Raw genomic sequence first — 19,250 nt, 5'->3', positions numbered from 1 at the left:
ACGCATTTATCCTCCACCTCATCGCATTCCTACTCTCACTGTCGCGTGGCACAGGCAGTAATCCCGAGATTACTACATTTGCGGTCCTTTTTCTCAACTCCCTTCCTAGCTCCCGATATTCTCCTTTCAGGACCTCATCCCGTTTCCTACCTATGTCATTGCTACCTATATGTACCACGACCTCTGGCTCCTCACCCTCCCACTTCAGGATATCTTGGACACGATCAGAAATATCCCGGACCCTGGCACCAGGGAGGCAAACTACCATCCGGGTCTCTGGACTGCGTCCACAGAATCGCCTATCTGACCCCCTTACTATCGAGAACCCTATTACAAATGCCCTCCTCTTCCTTTTCCTAGCCTTCTGAGCTACAGGGCCGGACTCTGTGCCGGAGGCACGGCCGCTGTCGCTTCCCCCAGGTAAGTTGTCCCCCGCAACAGCACTCAAACACGAGTACCTATTGTCAAGGGGCACAGCCACCGAGTTACTCTCTATTACCTGACTCTTCCCCTTCCCCCTCCTAACAGTGACCCACTGGTCTGCCTCCCGTGGACCCGGTGTGACCACCTGCCTGTAACTCCTCTCTATCAACTCCTCACTCTCCCTGACCAGACGAAGGTCATCGAGCTGCAGCTCCAGTTCCCTAACGCGGTCCCTTAGGAGCTGCATCTCGGAGCATCTGGCGCAGATGTGGACGTCCGCGAGGCTTAGAGACTCCAGGGCCTCCCACATCCAGCACCAAGAACAACAAGCAGCCCTCACACTCATACTGCCCCTCTCCTCAAATAACAACAAAAAATGAATACCAAATCTTCCTCGCCTCGCCCGTTTCCGCCTAAGCCCGGTGAGCCGAAGCCCTTAAGCCTTCACTCTGCTCCCGGCTTACTCCGCAGCCCGCAAACTACACACAACAACATTATACCCCGCACAACAACATCAGAATGACTGAGGGACTGCTGGCAGCTTAAGCCTTCACTCTGCTCCCGGCTTACTCCGCAGCCCGCAAACTACACACAACAACATTATACCCTGCACAACAACATCAGAATGACTGAGGGACTGCTGGCAGCTTAAGCCTTCACTCTGCTCCCGGCTTACTCCGCAGCCCGCAAACTACACACAACAACATTATACCCCGCACAACAACATCAGAATGACTGAGGGACTGCTGGCAGCATTTTGAGAGAGGAATTCGGGAGGAAACAGCAGCCCTCGTTGATGACTCAGCTGTGGACATGGAGAGAGGTGTCAAAATCTCGGGCGATAATACATCCAAGGATCCGGCATAGGGCCAGCACGGTAATGCAATCGCGATAGCATGACAGGGGTTCGACAGCTTTAGTTGCTTGATTAAGTACAGTATATCACGGCTGTCCGAAAGCAGTGAAACTCTCTCGACACTGTGCTATCATACACTCTCCCGGGGTCAGAGACAGAGTGCAGCTGCTTTCGCACCATCCCATCACACTCCATGAAAAATATACAAGACATATTACAAACCAAACTGAAGCTGTCAGAAGAAAATCGAAATGAATATTATATCATTTATGAATGGGAAATCGTTCGAATAGACTCATACTCTGGTGCACAGAGTGGAACAGGTAACAGACTCGGCAAACATAAGAGTGAGTGCAGAGATACACGGTGAAGGCAGCAATTTAGAATTGCTGAGAGAGAAATGAATTAATATAAGTGCTGCTGGAACAGAAACGCGCCGATTCTGAGAGTTTTATTTCGATTAAATTATGAATTTAATTACGCACTTATTTATTTAAATAATTTAATTTATTTATTTTATTTATCTTTATTCAACATTTATGTTTCCAAGTCATCGCAAGTTGCAGATCTGGCACTGCTCAATTGGATCTGTGAGGTTGAGCAAAGAATAGCATTCAGAATGAAGTCGGGCCGAACGGTCTGTTTGCCATATGACTCTATTACGCAGAATGTACTGTTCCGTAAAACGTCATCATTCATAACTGTTGGATCCATCTCACAATTTTAATATATAGCAACTATAGACCTGTTAGCCTGACATCACTGATTGGGAACTTGTTGGAATGGATTGCTAGGGATGAGATTATGTAGCACCTGGAGGCACATGGCAAGAGAGGCCAAAGCCAGCATAGTTTCCTGAAAGGAAAATCCTGCCTGCCAAAGCTACTGCAATTCTTGGAGAAATTGGCAAGCATGGCAGACAAAGGAGATGAGGTGTACTTGGATTTTCAGAAGGCCTTTGACAAGATGCCGCACATGAAGCTGCTGAGCAAGATATGGGCCCATGTAATTACATGGGAGGCAACCAGTGTGGATATAGCATTGGCTGGTAGGCAGAAATGAGAGAGTCGTAATAAAATGATCCTATTTTGCCTGGCTGCCGGTTACCAGTGGAGTTCCACGGGGGTCGGTGTTGTGACCGCTGCATCTTACGACGTCTGCCAATAATTTGGACTACGGTATTAATGGATTTCTCGCTAAATTTGCCGATAATACAAAGATAGATTGAGGAGCGGGTAGTGTTGTGGAAGCAGAGAGACTTTAGAAAGACTTAGGTAGTTTAGGGGAATGGGCAAAGAAGTGTCAAATGAAATACAATGTTGAAAAAGTGTGTGCATTTTAGTGGAGGGAATAAACGGGCAGCCTATTATTTAAATGGGGAGAGAATTAAAATACAGAGATGCAATGTCACTTGAGAGCCCTTGTGAAAGATACTCCAAAGGTTTATGATGTTGAGATGTGATTTTGCGGCTCTATAAAGCACCCTTGGAGTATTGTGTGCAGGTTTGGGCTCCTTATTTTTGAAAAGATATACATACATTGGAGAGGGTTCAGAGGAGATTCGCGAGAATGATTCCAGGAATGAGAGAGTTACCGTATGAGGAACGTCTGAGAGCACTTGGGCTGCACTTCCTTGAGTTCAGGAGAATGAGGGGGAATCTCATAGAAGCTTCCCGAATGTTAAAAGGCCTGTACTGATTAGATATGGCAAAGTTATTTCCCATGGTAGGGAATTCTATGACAAGAGGGCACGAATTTCGGATTGAAGGACGTCCTTTTAGAACTGAGATGCGGAGAAGCTACTTTAGTCAGAGGGTGGTAAATCTGTGGATTTGCTGTGGAGCCAAGTCATTGGGTGTATTTAAGACAGATATAGATAGGTTCTTAATTTGTCAGGACATCAAGAGCGCGGGGTGAAAGCAGGGGAGTGGAGATGACTGGAAGAAATGGATCAGCCCATGATTGAATGGCGGAGCAGACTCGATGGGCCTCGATGGACCCGCTCACATTGATTCAGAGTTTCACAAGTTTAACGCTCCAGTGGAGACTGACGGATACAGAATGAAGCCCACACTGTCATAATTTAGCAGAGACTGGTATTTACAGAATGCAATGCATACATTCCAACTGAACCAGAGAGTGACTCCTACCGAACCCCACACTCTTAGGCTGCACCAGGGACTAATATGTACAGGATGCACCCCACACTCTCACAGCCCACTGAGACTGCCGGTGGGTACACAATGAACCACCTCTCTGCACACTATACCCGCGACAAGCAGGTACAGACTGAACAACACACTCTCATATTATCGGACTGACTGTCTCCCGTTCGTGGATTGGCTCTGCACTGCTGTTGTTCTCTATCGCTAATTCTTAATTTATGTGAATTTCGTATCAACCCTCTTTTCAATTTCGTCTTCAAACCTACAGCATCCTGAATCCTCTCCTTTCCAGTAGACTGAGCTATTACTCAACCAACACACATCAAAGTTGCTGGTGAACGCAGCAGGCCAAGCAGCATCTCTAAGAAGAGGTACAATCGACTTTTCGGGCCGAGACCCTTCGTCAGGAGTAACTGAAGGAAGAGCAAGTAAGCGATTTGAAAGTGGGAGAGGGAGGGGGAGATCCAAAACGATAGGAGAAGACAGGAGGGGGAGGAATGGAGCCAAGAGCTGGACAGGTGATTGGCAAAACGGATATGAGAGGATCATGGGACAGGAGGCTCAGGGAGAAAGACAAGTTGGGGGCGGGGGAACCCAGAGGATGGGCAAGGGATATAGTCAGAGGGACAGAGGGAGAAAAAGGAGAGCGAGAGAAATAATGTGTGTATATAAATAAATAACGGATGGGGTACGAGGGGGAGGTGTGGCATTAGCGGAAGTTAGAGAAGTCAATGTTCATGCCATCAGGTTGGAGGCTACCCAGACGGAATACAAGGTGTTGTTCCTTCAACCTGAGTGTGGCTTCATCTTTAAAGTAGAGGAGTCCGTGGATAGGCGTATCAGAATGGGAATGGGATGTGGAATTAAAATGTGTGGCCACTGGGAGATCTTGCTTTCTCTGGCGGACACAGCGTAGGTGTTCAGCAAAACGATCTCCCAGTCTGCGTCGGGTCTCGCCAATATATAGAAGGCCACATCGGCAGCACTGGACGCAGTATATCACCCCAGCCGACTCACAAGTGAAGTGTCGCCTCACCTGGAAGGACTGTCTGGGGCCCTGAGTGGTGGTAAGGAAGGAAGTGTAAGGGCATGTGTAGCACTTGTTCTGCTTACAAGGATGAGTGCCAGGAGGGAGATCAGTGGGGAGGGATATGGGGACGAATGTACAAGTGGGAAGAACACCTTATATTCCCTCTGCGTAGCCTCCAATCTCATGGCATGAACATTCACTTCTCAAACTTCCGCTAATGCCCCACTTCCCCCTCGTACCCTATCCGTTACTTATTTATATACACGCATTCTTTCTCTCTCTCTCCTTTTTCTCCCTCTGTCCCTCTGACTATACCCCTTGCCCATCCTCTGGGTTTCCCCCTCCCCCTTTTCTTTCTCCCCGCGCCTCCTGTCCCATGATCCTCTCATATCCCTTTTGCCAATCACCTGTCCAACTCTTGGCTCCATCCCTCCCCCTCCTGTCTTCTTCTATCATTTTAGATCTCCCCCTCCCCCTCCGACTTTCAAATCTCTTACTAACTCTTCCTTCAGTTAGTCCTGAGGAAGGGTCCCGGCCTGAAACTTCGACTGTACCTCTTCCTAGAGATGCTGCCTGGCCTGCTGCGTTCACCAGCAACTTTGATGTGTGTTGCTTGGATTTCCAGCATCTGCGGAATTCCTGTTGTTTGAGCTATTACTCGGTGTTTTTGAGAGAAATGAGAGAAAAGACTCGCTGTTGTTTTTTTCTCTGATTCTGCTGTGAATACCTCTTGTTTCTGCAGCATGGTCCTGAGACTGTTTCAATGCTTTTCTGTCACTTAATCGATATGCAGACTGAAACATAAAATATTATTTATTTTGTTAAGTGACGGAACATGAACAGGGACAATGGCGAGACATCGAGAGCGATTGTGTGTGTGTGTGTGTGTGTGTGTGTGTGTGTGTGTGTGTGTGTTCTGTGTGTGTGTGTGTTCTGTGTGTGTATGTGTGTGTGTTCTGTGCGTGTGTGTGTGTGTGTGTGTGTTCTGTGTGTGTGTGTGTGTGTTCTATGTGTGTGTGGCTGTGTGTGTGTGTGAGAGAGAGAGAGAGAGTGAGAGAGAGGGAGTGGAGGGAGATAAAGCGAGACAACGAGTGATAGAGACAGATAGAGGAAGTCAGTGCGTGAGAGATATGGAGAAAGTATCTATATGTTTGTGATTGTTCATGTGTGTTTGTTTGTGTGTGCGTGTGTGTGTGTGTGCCCGCGCGCGTGAGTGTGTGTGTCTATCTGTCTGTCTGTGGTGACATTGGATTTTAATTTGAGTTAAATTTAATATGTGAACTTATCTGGCGGTCCTGCATTTATTTCTGCCATGGCACAGCGGAGTTCATCCCAAATGCACAGGTATTTTATGTTAAAGCAGGTGATGAAGACATTTGTTTACAGAGTCATCCCAATGGCTACAAATTTGCCCAATCACCTGCCTGGCTTTCCTGATATCTTTACTGCTCACTATCTTAGATTTATTTGTTTTCCCCTTCCTCCGCTCTATCATTCCGGTTCCCATTCCCCTGCCAAATTAGTTTAAACCCTCCCATCAGCTCTATTAAACCTTCCCGCCGGGACATCAGTGGTTGGGGGAAGTTATTGGACTCGATTGTCAAGGATGAGGTTACAGAGTACCTGGGGGCATATGACAAGATGGACAGAGCTCAGCATGGTTTCCTTAAAGAAATACCCTGCCTGATAAACCTATTACAATTTTTTTTGAGGAAATTATAAGTAGGCTAGACAAGGGAGATGCAGTGGATGTTGTATATTTGGATTTTCAGAAGGTCTTTGAAAAGCAGCTACACATGAGGCTGCTTAACAAGATAAGAGCCCATGGAATTACGGGAAAGTTACATACGTGGATAGGGCGTTGGCTGATTGGCAGGAAACAGAGAGTGGGAATAAAGGGATCCTATTCTGGTTGGCTGCCGGTTACCAGTGGTGTTCCACAGGGGTCACTGTTGGGGCCGCTTCTTTTTACATTGTACATCAACGATTTGGATTATGGAATAGATGGTTTTGTGGCAAAGTTTGCTGACGATACGAAGATAGGTGGAGGGGCCGATAATGCTGAGGAAACGGAGAGTCTGCAGAGAGACTTGGATAGATTGGAAGAATGGGCAAAGAAGTTGCAAATGAAATACAATGTTGGAAAGTGTATGGTTTTGCACTTTGGCAGAAGAAATAAACGGACAGACTATTATTTAAATGGGGAAAGAATTCAAAGTTCTGAGATGCAACGGAACTAGTGAGCCCTCGTACAGGACACCCTTAGGGTTAACCTCCAGGTTGAGTCGGTAGTGAAGAAGGTGAATGCAATGTTGGCATTCATTTCTAGAGGAATAGAGTATAGGATCAGGGATGTGATGTTGAGGCTTTATAAGGCGTTGGTGAGACTTCACTTGGAGTGCTGTGGGCAGTTTCGGTCTCCTTATTTAAGAAAGGATGTGCTGAAGTTGGAGAGGGTACAGAGGAGATTCACTGGAATGATTCCGGAAATGGGAGGTTTCATATACGAGGAACGTTTGCCCACTCTTGGACTGTATTCCTTGGAGTTTAGAAGAATGAGGGGAGACCTCATAGAAACATTTTGAATGTTGAAAGGCATGGACAGAGTGGATGTGGCAAAGTTGTTTCCCATGATGGGGGAGTCTAGTACGAGAGGGCATGACTTAAGGATTGAAGGGCGCCCATTCAGAACAGAAATTCGAAGATTTTTTTTTAGTCAGAGGGTGATGAATCTATGGAATTTGTTGCCACGGGCAGCAGTGGAGGCCAAGTCACTGGGTGTATTTAAGGCAGAGATTGATAGGTATCTGAGTAGCCAGGGCGTCAAAGGTTATGGTGAGAAGGCGGGGGAGTGGGACTAAATGGGAGAATGGTTCAGCTCATGATAAAATGGCGGAGCAGACTCGATGGGCCGAATGATCGACTTGTGCTCCTTTGTCTTATGGTCTTGCCTTATGGAATTTTCGCAGTGTGATCGATATTTCCAGTTATTACCCAGGAGGCTATGCTCTATTTGCCCGGTTTCGTTTTCCTGGAACGCTTTCAGTTACGTGTCCTTTATCATACGGCTTGGAGCTTTCTTGTGGATGAGTTGTTGACGGGATGCGTATCTCGCCCAATTGTCCACTGAGAGAATTCTCAGCAGTGGAAGGAATAGAGAGGCTACTGAGCTGACGGATGGTACTGCGGAAATTTCACCTCAGGTAGCTGAAGGATGGACGTCCGCGCTGGAGGGAGGGCCGTGCAGACATGACTGAAAGAGCGCTGATCAATGGGATCAGGGACTGATTTGAACGGGACCTTGGAGTGCTCTGGATACAAGTCCATAGTATTATAAACCCAGCGTTCTCGATTTAGTTGTGCCGTTAGTTTTGCAAACACCTGTCTTCAATTTATCTCCCAAACCTCGTTTGCCGTCTGTGCCTCCTTAAGTGTCTTTGTCTCCCTTCTTCACTGTTTGCACATCGTTCCCTTTATCACTTCATTTCTTGAATATTGGGATCAGTTCTCTTTATATCGGTATGGGAACGTCATGGGAGAAAATTTCTGTTAACAGAATTTATGTCTATGCAGCTCGAAGCGAATAAAGAGTCCCTGTGGTCTCGTGCCGGCCAGGTCATGTGTCACAAATATGATTGTGCTTTTAAAGGAATAATCTCGACGATTTAACGAAGCAGGAAGGTAGATAGAGTTTGGATGGACTTTCGTAATGTTTCTAACAAGGCACCCATGACAGATGCAGGGACGCCGAGATGAATTGTCCAACTAGTCACAGAATTAGCTTGGTAAAAGGATGCAAATGATAGTGTGCCAGCGTGTCTCTCCTCCCGGACGCCGGCAATATGCGGCGAGCTGTCGATTAGCTGCTGGGTCCTTTATTGTTTGTAAGAGTGTATGTGCAGCAAAATGTGACTTAATCCACATTGTGAAATAAAAGTCTGGGAGGGCATATAGACCTTTGGAGGGTCGTTTCTAGTTATAACCTATCAATGCTAGGTTATACCTTTCTGAATGCAGTGAGACAGTACAGTGAAAGTGGATTTTGTTATCCTTGCATTTTGGATAACCCTTGGTTAACAAAAGTAGAGAGTGATACGGACTGTATCATGGCTCTGGGGATTGGCATAGTCGGGCTGGGGCAGAATCTATGCAATATTAATTCGCCACTGCAATCTACAAGAAGGCGGCTCTGTCACAGCGCTGACCGCAGCGAATCTCCAGTGCCAGTGTTAAAGTCATTGCGATGGCTCCACCTTTACCCGAGTTACCCTGCGGCCGAATGAGCCCTGAGTGTCAACGCAGCTGTCAAACGCAACGAGTGAATGAAATCAACTGAGCGATCGGATACCGGGATTGTTGATGACGTCACGGCTGTCAAGGACGCTTCTGCACGGAAATGAATTTGAGTGTTATTTTATTCCAAGTCTATTTAATAGCGAGACGCATTATACTTGAACACACAAAACCCAGGTGTACATCGCGACCCAATGACGGATGCCCGCTGCGGAGAATTAGTAGTTAATTCGACCTTCAGGACCATGTGCTTTGATTTACCTGTGTTTTTTAAGCAAAATTAAAAACAAGGTCCAAGGAGATGTTAACACCAGCAGCATTTCTTCTCTAAACTTAGTCTGAGTCGCTGTATAAATGCAGGCGTTCGTGCAGGAGCTCAGATACATGAGCATGTAGCCGGCTTCAGTGGCGACAGATGCAGAGTCGGTGTAATCGCCGTCGTAATGCGCGGTTCCTGCGAGTCGGGTGGTGAGAAATCTCACGGCGGCCGTCAGCCACAACAGAATGAAACTGCCGGACACACTAAAGAGTAAAATGATGGATTTCCGGCGGCTTTCCATCTCCGGATCCTTCTGTGTTTGACTGCTCTGACCGCGCAGTCCGCGGCGCACTTTACTGGCTACTAAAATGCGCCTCACTGTCAGACAGTTAAACAGGGTTATCAGAACAAAAGGTAATATAACCGTTAAAATACTCTGCAGAAAGGAGAATGCGACTCCCACAAGAGACGTTCTGAACCACGAGCTCGGCTGAGAGCCCCACTGAATACCGTTAACTACACGCACAGGTTAATACTCAAATAGAAACGGAACGCTCTGTAAATGAAACACGAGCCGCACGGTTATAATGCCGGCAACAACTGTTCTCACTGTGCAATATTTCGCTTTCAGTTTCTGATAACAGATCGCTACAAACCGATCGACTGTGAACAGGACAGTGTACCAGACCGAGGTTTGCAGGCTGGTCGACATGAAATACAGAACCACCTTACAATCGAATGCGCAAGACAGGAAGGAGATTGGAAACTGCTACATAACAATATGATACCGATTACACAGAACACCATCACCAGGAGATCTGCCATTGCCATGGCAACCATGTAGTGGGATATACATTTGGAAAGACCGCAATTCCCTCGGAAGAGGACCACCTTTGCCAATCGGTTCGCTAGGGAAAGAGCCAGAAATTGTGAGTTACAGACAGGGCGAGGAGAAGCATTCTTTGAGTCCAATGTAAATATGCTATTCGGACAGTGATCAACATAATTGCCGGGGAAGTATATTTCAAGAGAGATTAAAAACTCCTCATTCAGTAAACTAAAACGGTTTGCAGCCGAACGCCACATTTGCTGCTGGTTAAGTTGCTGGTGACGTGCTCCCGATGTCACCTTGGCGATGTAACCGATAGGGGGCAGCACTGCTCCTGGTTAAGTTGCTGGTGACGTGCTCCCGATGTCACCTTGGCGATGTAACCGAGAGGGGGCAGCACTGCTGCTCATTCGCCATCGCAACCCAGAAAAATAGGGGTGATCACCATCTTTTCCCATACCTCCCTTGCGCCCTACATTCCCTACCCGTGCGACCATCATTTCAATGTCTCTTACCCTCGAAGCCCCATTCAGACACCAGCCGTAGGGATTGAGAGCCGTGACAGAGCTGTAGGAGAGTCGGCTGATGTGCTGCCGACAGATTCCACTCAACAGAACTCTCATTATTATTGAGCCTGTACTGGCCTGGAGTAAGTGGGGCCGTGCTCACTGTCGGTCATCGGCCCATGCTGAAACCGATGCACTCGTTCCCTCCGTTTAATCAATGAATGAGCGCAGGGCCCGGTGAACTGAATCGGACTTCACTGACTTGTCCAGTGTCGCCTGTACACAAACTAACTGAAATTCAATAGTTTAAGAAAAATCGATCAATAAATAAGCCCTTCCACTTGGATCTATCTGCCCTTTTGATCGCATTCGTTATCATCTTGCAGTTGCAATAGGGACAAATTGTTTCAAATCCCTAGCTGAAAACCTCATGCTTGTGATAGCTGTATTTATTATAATTCCCAACTCTTACGGGTAAGGCATATTATCAAAGGTTTGATCGGAAAGCCTAAAGTGGCGGGGAGAGAGATAGAGATGAAGGAAAGCAAAATTTATACTGAAACTCCGCTCTCTGTCCAATTATGACCGATTGGAAGGGGCCGTGTTCAGCGGTAGTTGGTGCAATCCACAATTGGTACTCTTTTACTGTTCCTTCAAAAAATGGCATGTCACAAGATTTATTTCAAACCGGAACAATACGTGGTATCGAATTTACACCTGGCAGCAGAGAGGATAGATTTCTCTGAATTTTAGCAGCATCGTCCGGGGTGAAATTTGGGCGGACGGGGTGTGCGGGGTGCGGCAGTGAATGTGATCCACCGGAGACGAGCATCTCAGCAGCAGTAGTCTGCCGTGTCTCCGGGCTGGATTGGTTTCGCCGGTACACGACACCCAGTGAAATGACTGTTAATCGAAGACCGTCCCTAACACTTCAGACAGAGAATAATTTCAATGTGTCGATTTACCCGGAACACCGACAGCTGCGAGAATAGGGCAAAATACGGTCCTTACATGCCGGATTGTTGGGAGAGCCATTTTTCTAGTATTGTACAAAATTTGCCGCACCCCTAGCGCTAAATGCCACTCGCGCTCTGAGGTCGCTGTCTTTTTATACATTAATCTGTCCCCCGATAAAAAAAACAACAGCAACAAAGGTTGCACAATGACTCATTTAGTTACAGTCAGTTAACAAACAACAGCGCCGTGTCTAATCCTGTGTTCTCTCGGCACCACAGAGAATACTTGAAGCTCAGTCCTCAAAATCGTCCAGCAAACTAGACAATCAGAAAGTTTTTAAAGCTTACTGAATGCTTTGCTTCGACATCGGCTATTCAAGGGTTTCCCAACAGGTTTTATGCCATGGGCCAAACCCCTTCGGCAAGGGCTCCGTAGACCCAGATTAGGAACCCCAGAGGGACCTTGATGAATGTGAATAAGGTCTCAATCAATGACGGCGCATATTATGGATCATCATTGGCTCCTCATTTCCATCAGCAGAATCGGAATCATCCATACTATCTCTGGTAAATGTCGTGAAATGTGTTACTTTGCCACAGTATTACAGAGCAATGCGTCCACAAATATTACTATAATGAAGTTACCCTAAAAAATAAATAAACAAGACGGGTAGCGCAAAGAGAAAGCAGAATAGTGACGTGGCTTGTTTGGAAAGCTGACGACTGAGGGGAAGGAGTTTAGCTGCGACATGAGGAGGCTTGGTGAGCATTTCGGAGATACTGACGGCAGCCCCCTGGCCATTAAGCTAGCCGCGGGCAAAGATGAGAACAGGAAATATGGGGAGGTGTTTAATTTGGGGGTGTGTGCCCATCTTGATGCCATTAGTCAGGAACCTGGGAGAGAAAACTAGGAACGGGATGTGTTCAGGGAAATGCACAACAGCAATGTAGGCATTGTTTGGGAGCTCCTGCTTGAAGATCAAGGTGGGGTTGTTCCTCCGAAGCAGGGACAGGATGGTAAGGTGAAGGAGTCGTGGCTGCGACGAGATGTGGAATATCCATTCCTGAGGAAGAAAGAAGCATACTTAAGGCTTAAGGCTAAACGGTCAGAAAGGGCTCTAGAGAGTTACAAGGTCGCCAAGAAGGAGACAAATAACGGATGTAAGAGCTAGGAAGGGCTGAAAAATACCGTGTCGAGTAGTAAGGCTGATCTTCCCTGTTTGTTGTCCACTCCGGTCCTTTCTACACGTTTATGAAGAACAGGAGGGTAACAGCGCTATTGAATGCTTTGCTTCAACATCGGCCATTCAAGGGTTTACCAACAGGTTTTATGCCATGGATCAAACCCCTTCGGCAAGGGCTCCGTAGACCCAGATTAGGAACCCCAGAGGGACCTTGATGAATGTGAGGTCAGGGTGAACGGGCTGATATGCTGGAAAATGTCCAGGTTTAGAAAGAAGAGGCGTTGGACATTTTGAGCAGCATCCGGATAGATAGGTTCCTGGGACCGAACGGACTGTACCACAGATTACTGCTGCACGCGAGGGGGGAAGAGATTGCTTCGGCTTTGCCGTCCTCACTGCTCGCATGAATAGGACCAAAGGTTTAGATGGTGTGAGGAGGTGGCATATTTTGCCCAGGAAAGTTAATCTCCACAACATCGCCCATCAGTGAATTAACCCAGGGAATGACGGATCAATTAATCTTAATTCATTGATGGGCGATGTTGGGGAGATTTTCTGGAGATACGGTTTAGGAATTCCACGATTCTCGGCTCATTAATGTGTAATTAGATCTTGGACCTCCTCACTAATCGTCCCCACACGGTGAAACTACGAAGTTGTGCATTAACACCCAACCCTAAACACAGGGGCCCCGCAGTTGTGTGCACAGAGCCCACGCCTCTACTCTCGCTCTTCACCTGCGACTGCACTCCCGCTCTTGCTGCAAACTCAGTCATTACAGTCGCAGATGTCGCAACAGTGATTGGACTAATCACAAAGACTAATGAGCCTGCATATAGAGAGGATGAACTTCAAATTTCCACTCAACATTAAAAAGAGAATGGAAATGGTAATTGACTGAAAAGTGTTAGAGGTCTCGAACAAGCCTCACTATTCCTAAATGGTGAGCAATGAAGAGTGTCTTCAGGCTCAAGTTGTTGGGGAGAAATATTGCCGAGGACCTCTCTTGGCCCATCAACTCAACCTCGCTAGCAGCGAAGCCACAACCATGACTATACTACCCCAGGTGCTTAGGCGAGCTAATCATTCTAAAATAGCTGGCCAACTTTAATCGATGTGCGATAGAGAGCATACAGACATACGGAAAGACAATGCTATACTCTAGCTGGAGCAAAATACAACTCCAGATGCTTATAACAACATTAAAGACCCATCCTGGGGTGTATGGGGTGTCAGGGAGGGGTAGCACCTCTCGTGGGGGAACATGTCCTGTCCTTTTCAAGGCGGGTTTTCCACCTTTGGTCACCACCTGGCACTCAGATCTCACCTGTGCCTCTTCGTAGCTGTTTGCATGCGATAGCGGCCACACCCCGGGAAACAGTTTCGACAAGCCCGCTAAACCAGGTGAGGGTAGCCGACGGGTCTCAAACCCTCGGTGAGACAGGGAGATGTTTATCCCAGCATGTGAAGACATACTCCGATGGATTGAGCGGACGAGACCAATGGAAGGTCCAACAGTCAGAAGGGTGGTCTCTGCAAGCATCGTGGAACGTGTAGAGCAGGACAAGACACAGAAGATGTCCTGGTCATCCACTGCACTAGTCCCATCTCCAGCCGTCTCGGTTCTGTCTTGCCGCTGGATCCAGATGGGAATTGGGAAGAGAGAGTGAGGCTGACGCTGCGCAACTCTCCCTCACTTAAATCCAAATCATGCGCTAGTCTCGACACCACCAATGGTGTCGAGGTCCTCATCGACATCGACGATGGACGAACAAGAAGACCCATCCGATCCCGGATTCTGTCTGTTCAATCACCTGCTATCTGGTTGGAGATATAGAATCACCTTCGCCAGGACTGTAGACTGAAGTAACGTCTTGTCGAATACTGCTACACCCTGGCTTGCCAACGGCCTTTGGGTGATATAAACGACCGAAATCACTTGTGGATGTCAGAAAAGTTATTTTCAATGAAGCCGTGCAGCATGCATTGCAATATCCGTTTTGCCCGGTCTGGAGTTTCACACAGTTTAGTTCTCAGCAATGACAATAAAGTTCTATTCTAGTCTAATCATTTGCAGAAGCGCAGTCTGGTTAGGGATAGACAACAGGGCTTTCAGAATAGCAGGACATGTCTCATGAACTTGATTGCATTCCTTGATGAAGTTACAAGATGAATTGATGAAAACAGAGACCTGGATGTGTACATGGATTTTAGCAAGGCATTTTCAAGTCGCCCAACGGGAAGCTCATTCAGAAAGTCAAGTGGCGTGAATTCCAGGGCACCTTGCCTGTGTGGATTCAGAATTGGTTAGGCTACAGCAGGCACAGGGTGTGGAGGCCTTCATTAGAGGGAGGAAGGAGTTCAACAACCGTGAGATAATTTATTAGATCTGTAAAACTCTGCTGAATCCGTACGTGCTGTATATTATTCAGTTCTGGTCGTCACATTGTAGGAAGGATGTCGAAGTGTTAGAGATGGAGCACAGAAGATTTACCTAGTGACGCTTATTATGAAGAGAGGTTGAGCGAGTTAGGGTTTTATTTTCCTTTTGAAGAACAGGATTATGAGCTGTGACTTTAGAAAGGTGTATCAGAAGAAAAGAGACAGGAATGGATTGTACAGCAAGAGATAGTGTATATTTAGCAGGCATAAATGGCAGATACAGGGAGGCATAAGTTTATGGAGTTGGGCGAAAAGTATAGTGGTGATGGCAGAGGCATTTCTTTTATACAGTGCGCGGTGGGTACGCTTAACGCTCTGTCACTGTTGGTGTAGGGGATATATACCTTAGGGACATTCCACAGTCTTTCTGATGGGCACATAGATGAATGGGAAATTGTGGGCGAAATAGGAGAAAAAAAGGTCATATTGACCTTGGAGTAGGCTAAAACGTGGCCCCAACCGAGTGTGTCGAAGTGCCCACAATGCCATGCTGCTGTATGCATTATTCCCTCATGTATTCCTGAAACGTTCAAGATGTGTTTTCGTGATCTCTCCCGACTCACCCTCCATTCATCTCTGCTCGTCATGCATCTTAATCTCAGCCGGTGGTCATTTTGTGATGGGAATCCTACCATCGCGTCCCATTCCCCCTTCCTCCATCTTCGAGTTTATCACAGCCCCACCTTCACCGTCCTGTCACTCCTGATCCCCTGCACCCCGTTATTGCCCGTCCTCCTACTTTGAGTGAGTCAGTGTCCCACGTCACTGTCCTCTCACTCCTTACTCCGTCCCCTTACTCTTGAAACACTCCACACTCTGTCCCCTCATCCTCCTCTGTCGCTGCCCTTCTCATACTAGTGGGCAGTCATTTATTGCTGGGTACCAATGCCAATCCTTCTCCCAGTATCATAGAGTGAGTTGCACCCTGACGTTCACCGTCCACTCAGTCCTCTCCCTGTTCACTCAGTCTCAACTACCCGAAACCCACTTACCTTTCCTCCGCTTTCCTCTATCCCCGCCGTCCGTCTAACCTTCTCCTGGCAGCCATTTTGTGACAAGGAGTGGCGCCCTCGCACCCACTTATCCACCAATAAGTGAGTCACTCTCCACGCTCAGCGCAGTGTCACTTTCCTTCCCACCCCATCATTTACAAACCCCAACCAACCTCGATCCTCACACCACCTCGATGTTGTGCATCTTACGCTGGTTGACTGACATCTTGTGATGCTAATTTTCACCCCTACTCCCAGCATTCCATCCCTCTTTCATCCAGCTCCTACTTGTCCCATCAGTCCAGACTCTCTCCACTCTCTGTCCCCTTGCCTTCACTCCCTCCATCCATCCCGTCCTGGGTGGCCAACATATTCTGTTGTGCACGCACAACTTACTTCTGTCATTAAGTGAGTCACTCCCACTCCGTCCGTGGCAATGTTCAACTCTCCTAACCATCAACCCAGACTGCATCCCCGACTCCTCGATCCCCCTTCTCCCCTCGTCCACACCCCCACCAATAGCCCTTGAATGCGTCCATCTTATACTTGCCAGCGGCCATTCACTCATCTTTCCTCCACTATTGAGAAAGTCCCTCACACACCCTCACCGTCCTGTCCCTCATCTCACCGCCCCATCACTCCCTTCCCTTCCTGTCCTTGCCCCGCCCTTGTCTTATCTATTTCGGCCACCATTTAGTGACAGGAACATTCGTGAGTGCTGAGCGAGTTTACTTTGCCATGCTCAACGTCTGATCAGTCCACTCCTTGTCCCATCATTCTTCTTCCTCCCAAACCCTTCATTCCTTCACCCCAAAAGCCCCTCTGCACGTATTTATCAGTATATATGTGTGCACTAAAGATATATATATTTATTCATGGAGTAATTTCTTACAATTAAATTATATAGGGCCTATATTAAGCTGCTAGCCGAAGTGAGTTACATAAAGTTAGATGACTGAGTGAATAGCTTCCCACATTCACAGCAGGTGAACGGCGTCTACCCAGTGTGAACTTGCTGGTGTATCTGTAGGTTAGATGTCTGAGTGAATCCCTTCCCACAGTCCGAGCAGGTGAACGGCCTCTCTCCAGTGTGAACTGACTGGTGTCTCAGCAGGTGAGATGTCTGAGTGAATCCCTTCCCACAGTGCGAGCAGGTGAATGGCCTCTCTCCAGTGTGAACTGACTGGTGTCTCCGTAGGTGAGATGATTTAGTAAATCCCTTCCCACAGTCTGAGCAGGTGAATGGCCGCTCTCCAGTGTGAACTCGCTGGTGTACCTTCAGTTGGGATGAGCAAGTGAATCCCTTCCCACAGTCTGAGCAGGTGAACGGACTCTCCCCAGTGTGAAGTGACTTGTGTCCCAGCAGTTCGGATGACCGAGTGAATCCCTTTCCACAGTCTGAGCAGGTGAACGGCCTCTCTCCAGTGTGAACTCGCTGATGTACCTTCAGTTGGGATAACTGTGTAAATCCCTTCCCGCAGTCTGAGCAGGTGAACAGCCTCTCCCCAGTGTGAACTGAATTGTGTACCAGTAGGTCAGATGACCGAATAAATCCCTTCCCACAGTCTGAGCAGGTGAATGGCCTCTCTCCACTGTGAACTCGCTGGTGTGCCACCAGGGTGTGTGACTGAGTGAATCCCTTCCCACAGTCTGAGCAATTGAACGGTCTCTCTCCAGTGTGAACTCGCTGGTGTACCTTCAGGTCAGATGAGCAAGTGAAACCCTTCCCGCAGACTGAGCAGGTGAATGGCCGCTCCCCGGTGTGAAATCGCTGATGTCCCTTCAGTTTAGATGAGCAAGTAAATCCCTTCCCACAGACTGAGCAGGTGAATGGCCACTCCCTGGTGTGAACTCGCTGGTGTGCCATTAGGGTGGATGACTGAGTGAATCCCTTCCCACAGTCTGAGCAGATGAATGGCCTCTCCTTAGTGTGAACTCGCTGGTGAGCCATTAGGTCAGATGACCGAGTGAATCCTTCCCTACAAATTCAGCAGATGAGCAGCCTCTGCCTAGTGTGAACTGACTGGTGTGTCCAGAGGTGGGATGACTGACTGAATCCCTTCTCACCCACATAACAGGTGAATGGCCTTGTCCCACTGTCAATCTGCTGGTGTACCTTTAGTTGGTATGACTGAGTGAATCCATTCCCACTGTCTGAGCAGATGAATGGGTTCCTCCCTGTGTAAAACGATGGGCGTGCCAATCGGTTAGATGATCGAGTGAATCCCTCCCCACAATCTGAGCAGGAAGGATGATCGAGTGAATCCCTTGCTCCACTTCTTAAATATCCGGACAGAGACAGCAAAATTGGCATGTTAGGTTCGAGATTTCCGTAATCAAATTCCTTTTCATTTTTAACCTGTAAAAAGATTTACAAAATCCATCATTTCAGACAACATTTCAGATGAGATCACTTGAGTTGTCATCCCCTCGGTATCTATCTCCAAGCACCTTAAAACTATGCCCCCTCGTGTTAGCCATCTCAGCCCTGGAAATGCACCTCTGCAATCCACACGATCAATGCCCCTCATCATCTTATACACCTAAAAAAGGCTCTAAACATAAACAAGGAAATTATACATTGCTTTGAGGATTTGCTAGAAGTATACAAAATTATGAGGGTATAGATAGGGAAAATGCAAGCAGCTTTTTGCACTGAGGTTGGGTGGGATGACAACCAGAGGTCATGGGTAAGTGGGGAAGGTGAAAATTTAATGGGAACATGTGGAAACGCACTTTACTGAAATGCTCGTGACAGTGTGGAATGAGATGTCAGCACAAGTGGTGATGTGACCTCGGTTTCACCATTTCAAAGAGGTTTTGATGGGAGCCTGGATGGTAGGGGCATGGAGGGCGATGGTCCCGGTGCAAGTAGTTGTATTAGACAACTTGAATGTTTTTTCAGCATTGACTAAATGGGCTAAATAGCCTGTTTCCGTACTGAACTTCCCCCATGTTTCCATGACAGAGAAGCTGGACAAACTTGTTTGGAAGGGAAAAGGTAGGAGTGACAATGGAGCAGCAATGGCTGGAGTTTCTGGGAGCAATTCGGGAGCTGAGTGATTGATACATCCTAAAGAAGTGGAAGCATTGGAAAGGCAGGAGGACACAACCGTGGCTGAAATGAGAAGCCAAAGCCAACATAAAAGCCAAAGTGAGGGCAAAATATGGAGGAAAAACTATTCGGAAGCTTTTAGAAACCAACAGATGGCTAAAAAAAAAAGTCAGATGAGCTCTGGGTGTGGAATTATGACATTACAGTCATTAATGAGTTTTGTTAGCACCCAACAGCCTGAGGCATTTGGAGGAACAAAA

General features: G+C 47.4%; 1 protein-coding gene across 6 annotated transcripts in view; it reads right to left on the bottom strand.

Moving 5' to 3' along the window:
• Nucleotides 1-16,790: 16,790 nt before the first annotated feature.
• The window catches only part of LOC140207089 (uncharacterized), a 36,415-nt gene continuing 33,955 nt past the window's right edge, over nucleotides 16,791-19,250 (bottom strand). For all 6 annotated transcript variants that reach the window (XM_072275414.1, XM_072275412.1, XM_072275411.1 and 3 more), the window contains one exon: nucleotides 16,791-18,294. In XM_072275414.1, coding sequence (XP_072131515.1) covers nucleotides 16,933-17,886 — 954 coding nt within the window. In that variant the 5' untranslated portion in view covers nucleotides 17,887-18,294 and the 3' untranslated portion in view covers nucleotides 16,791-16,932. The remainder of the gene's footprint in view (nucleotides 18,295-19,250) is intronic.

This window comes from Mobula birostris, chromosome 13 (assembly GCF_030028105.1).
Source record: "Mobula birostris isolate sMobBir1 chromosome 13, sMobBir1.hap1, whole genome shotgun sequence".
In the NCBI taxonomy this organism is placed as follows: Eukaryota; Metazoa; Chordata; class Chondrichthyes; order Myliobatiformes; family Myliobatidae; genus Mobula; species Mobula birostris.
This window is presented reverse-complemented; position numbering and strand designations above follow the sequence as displayed.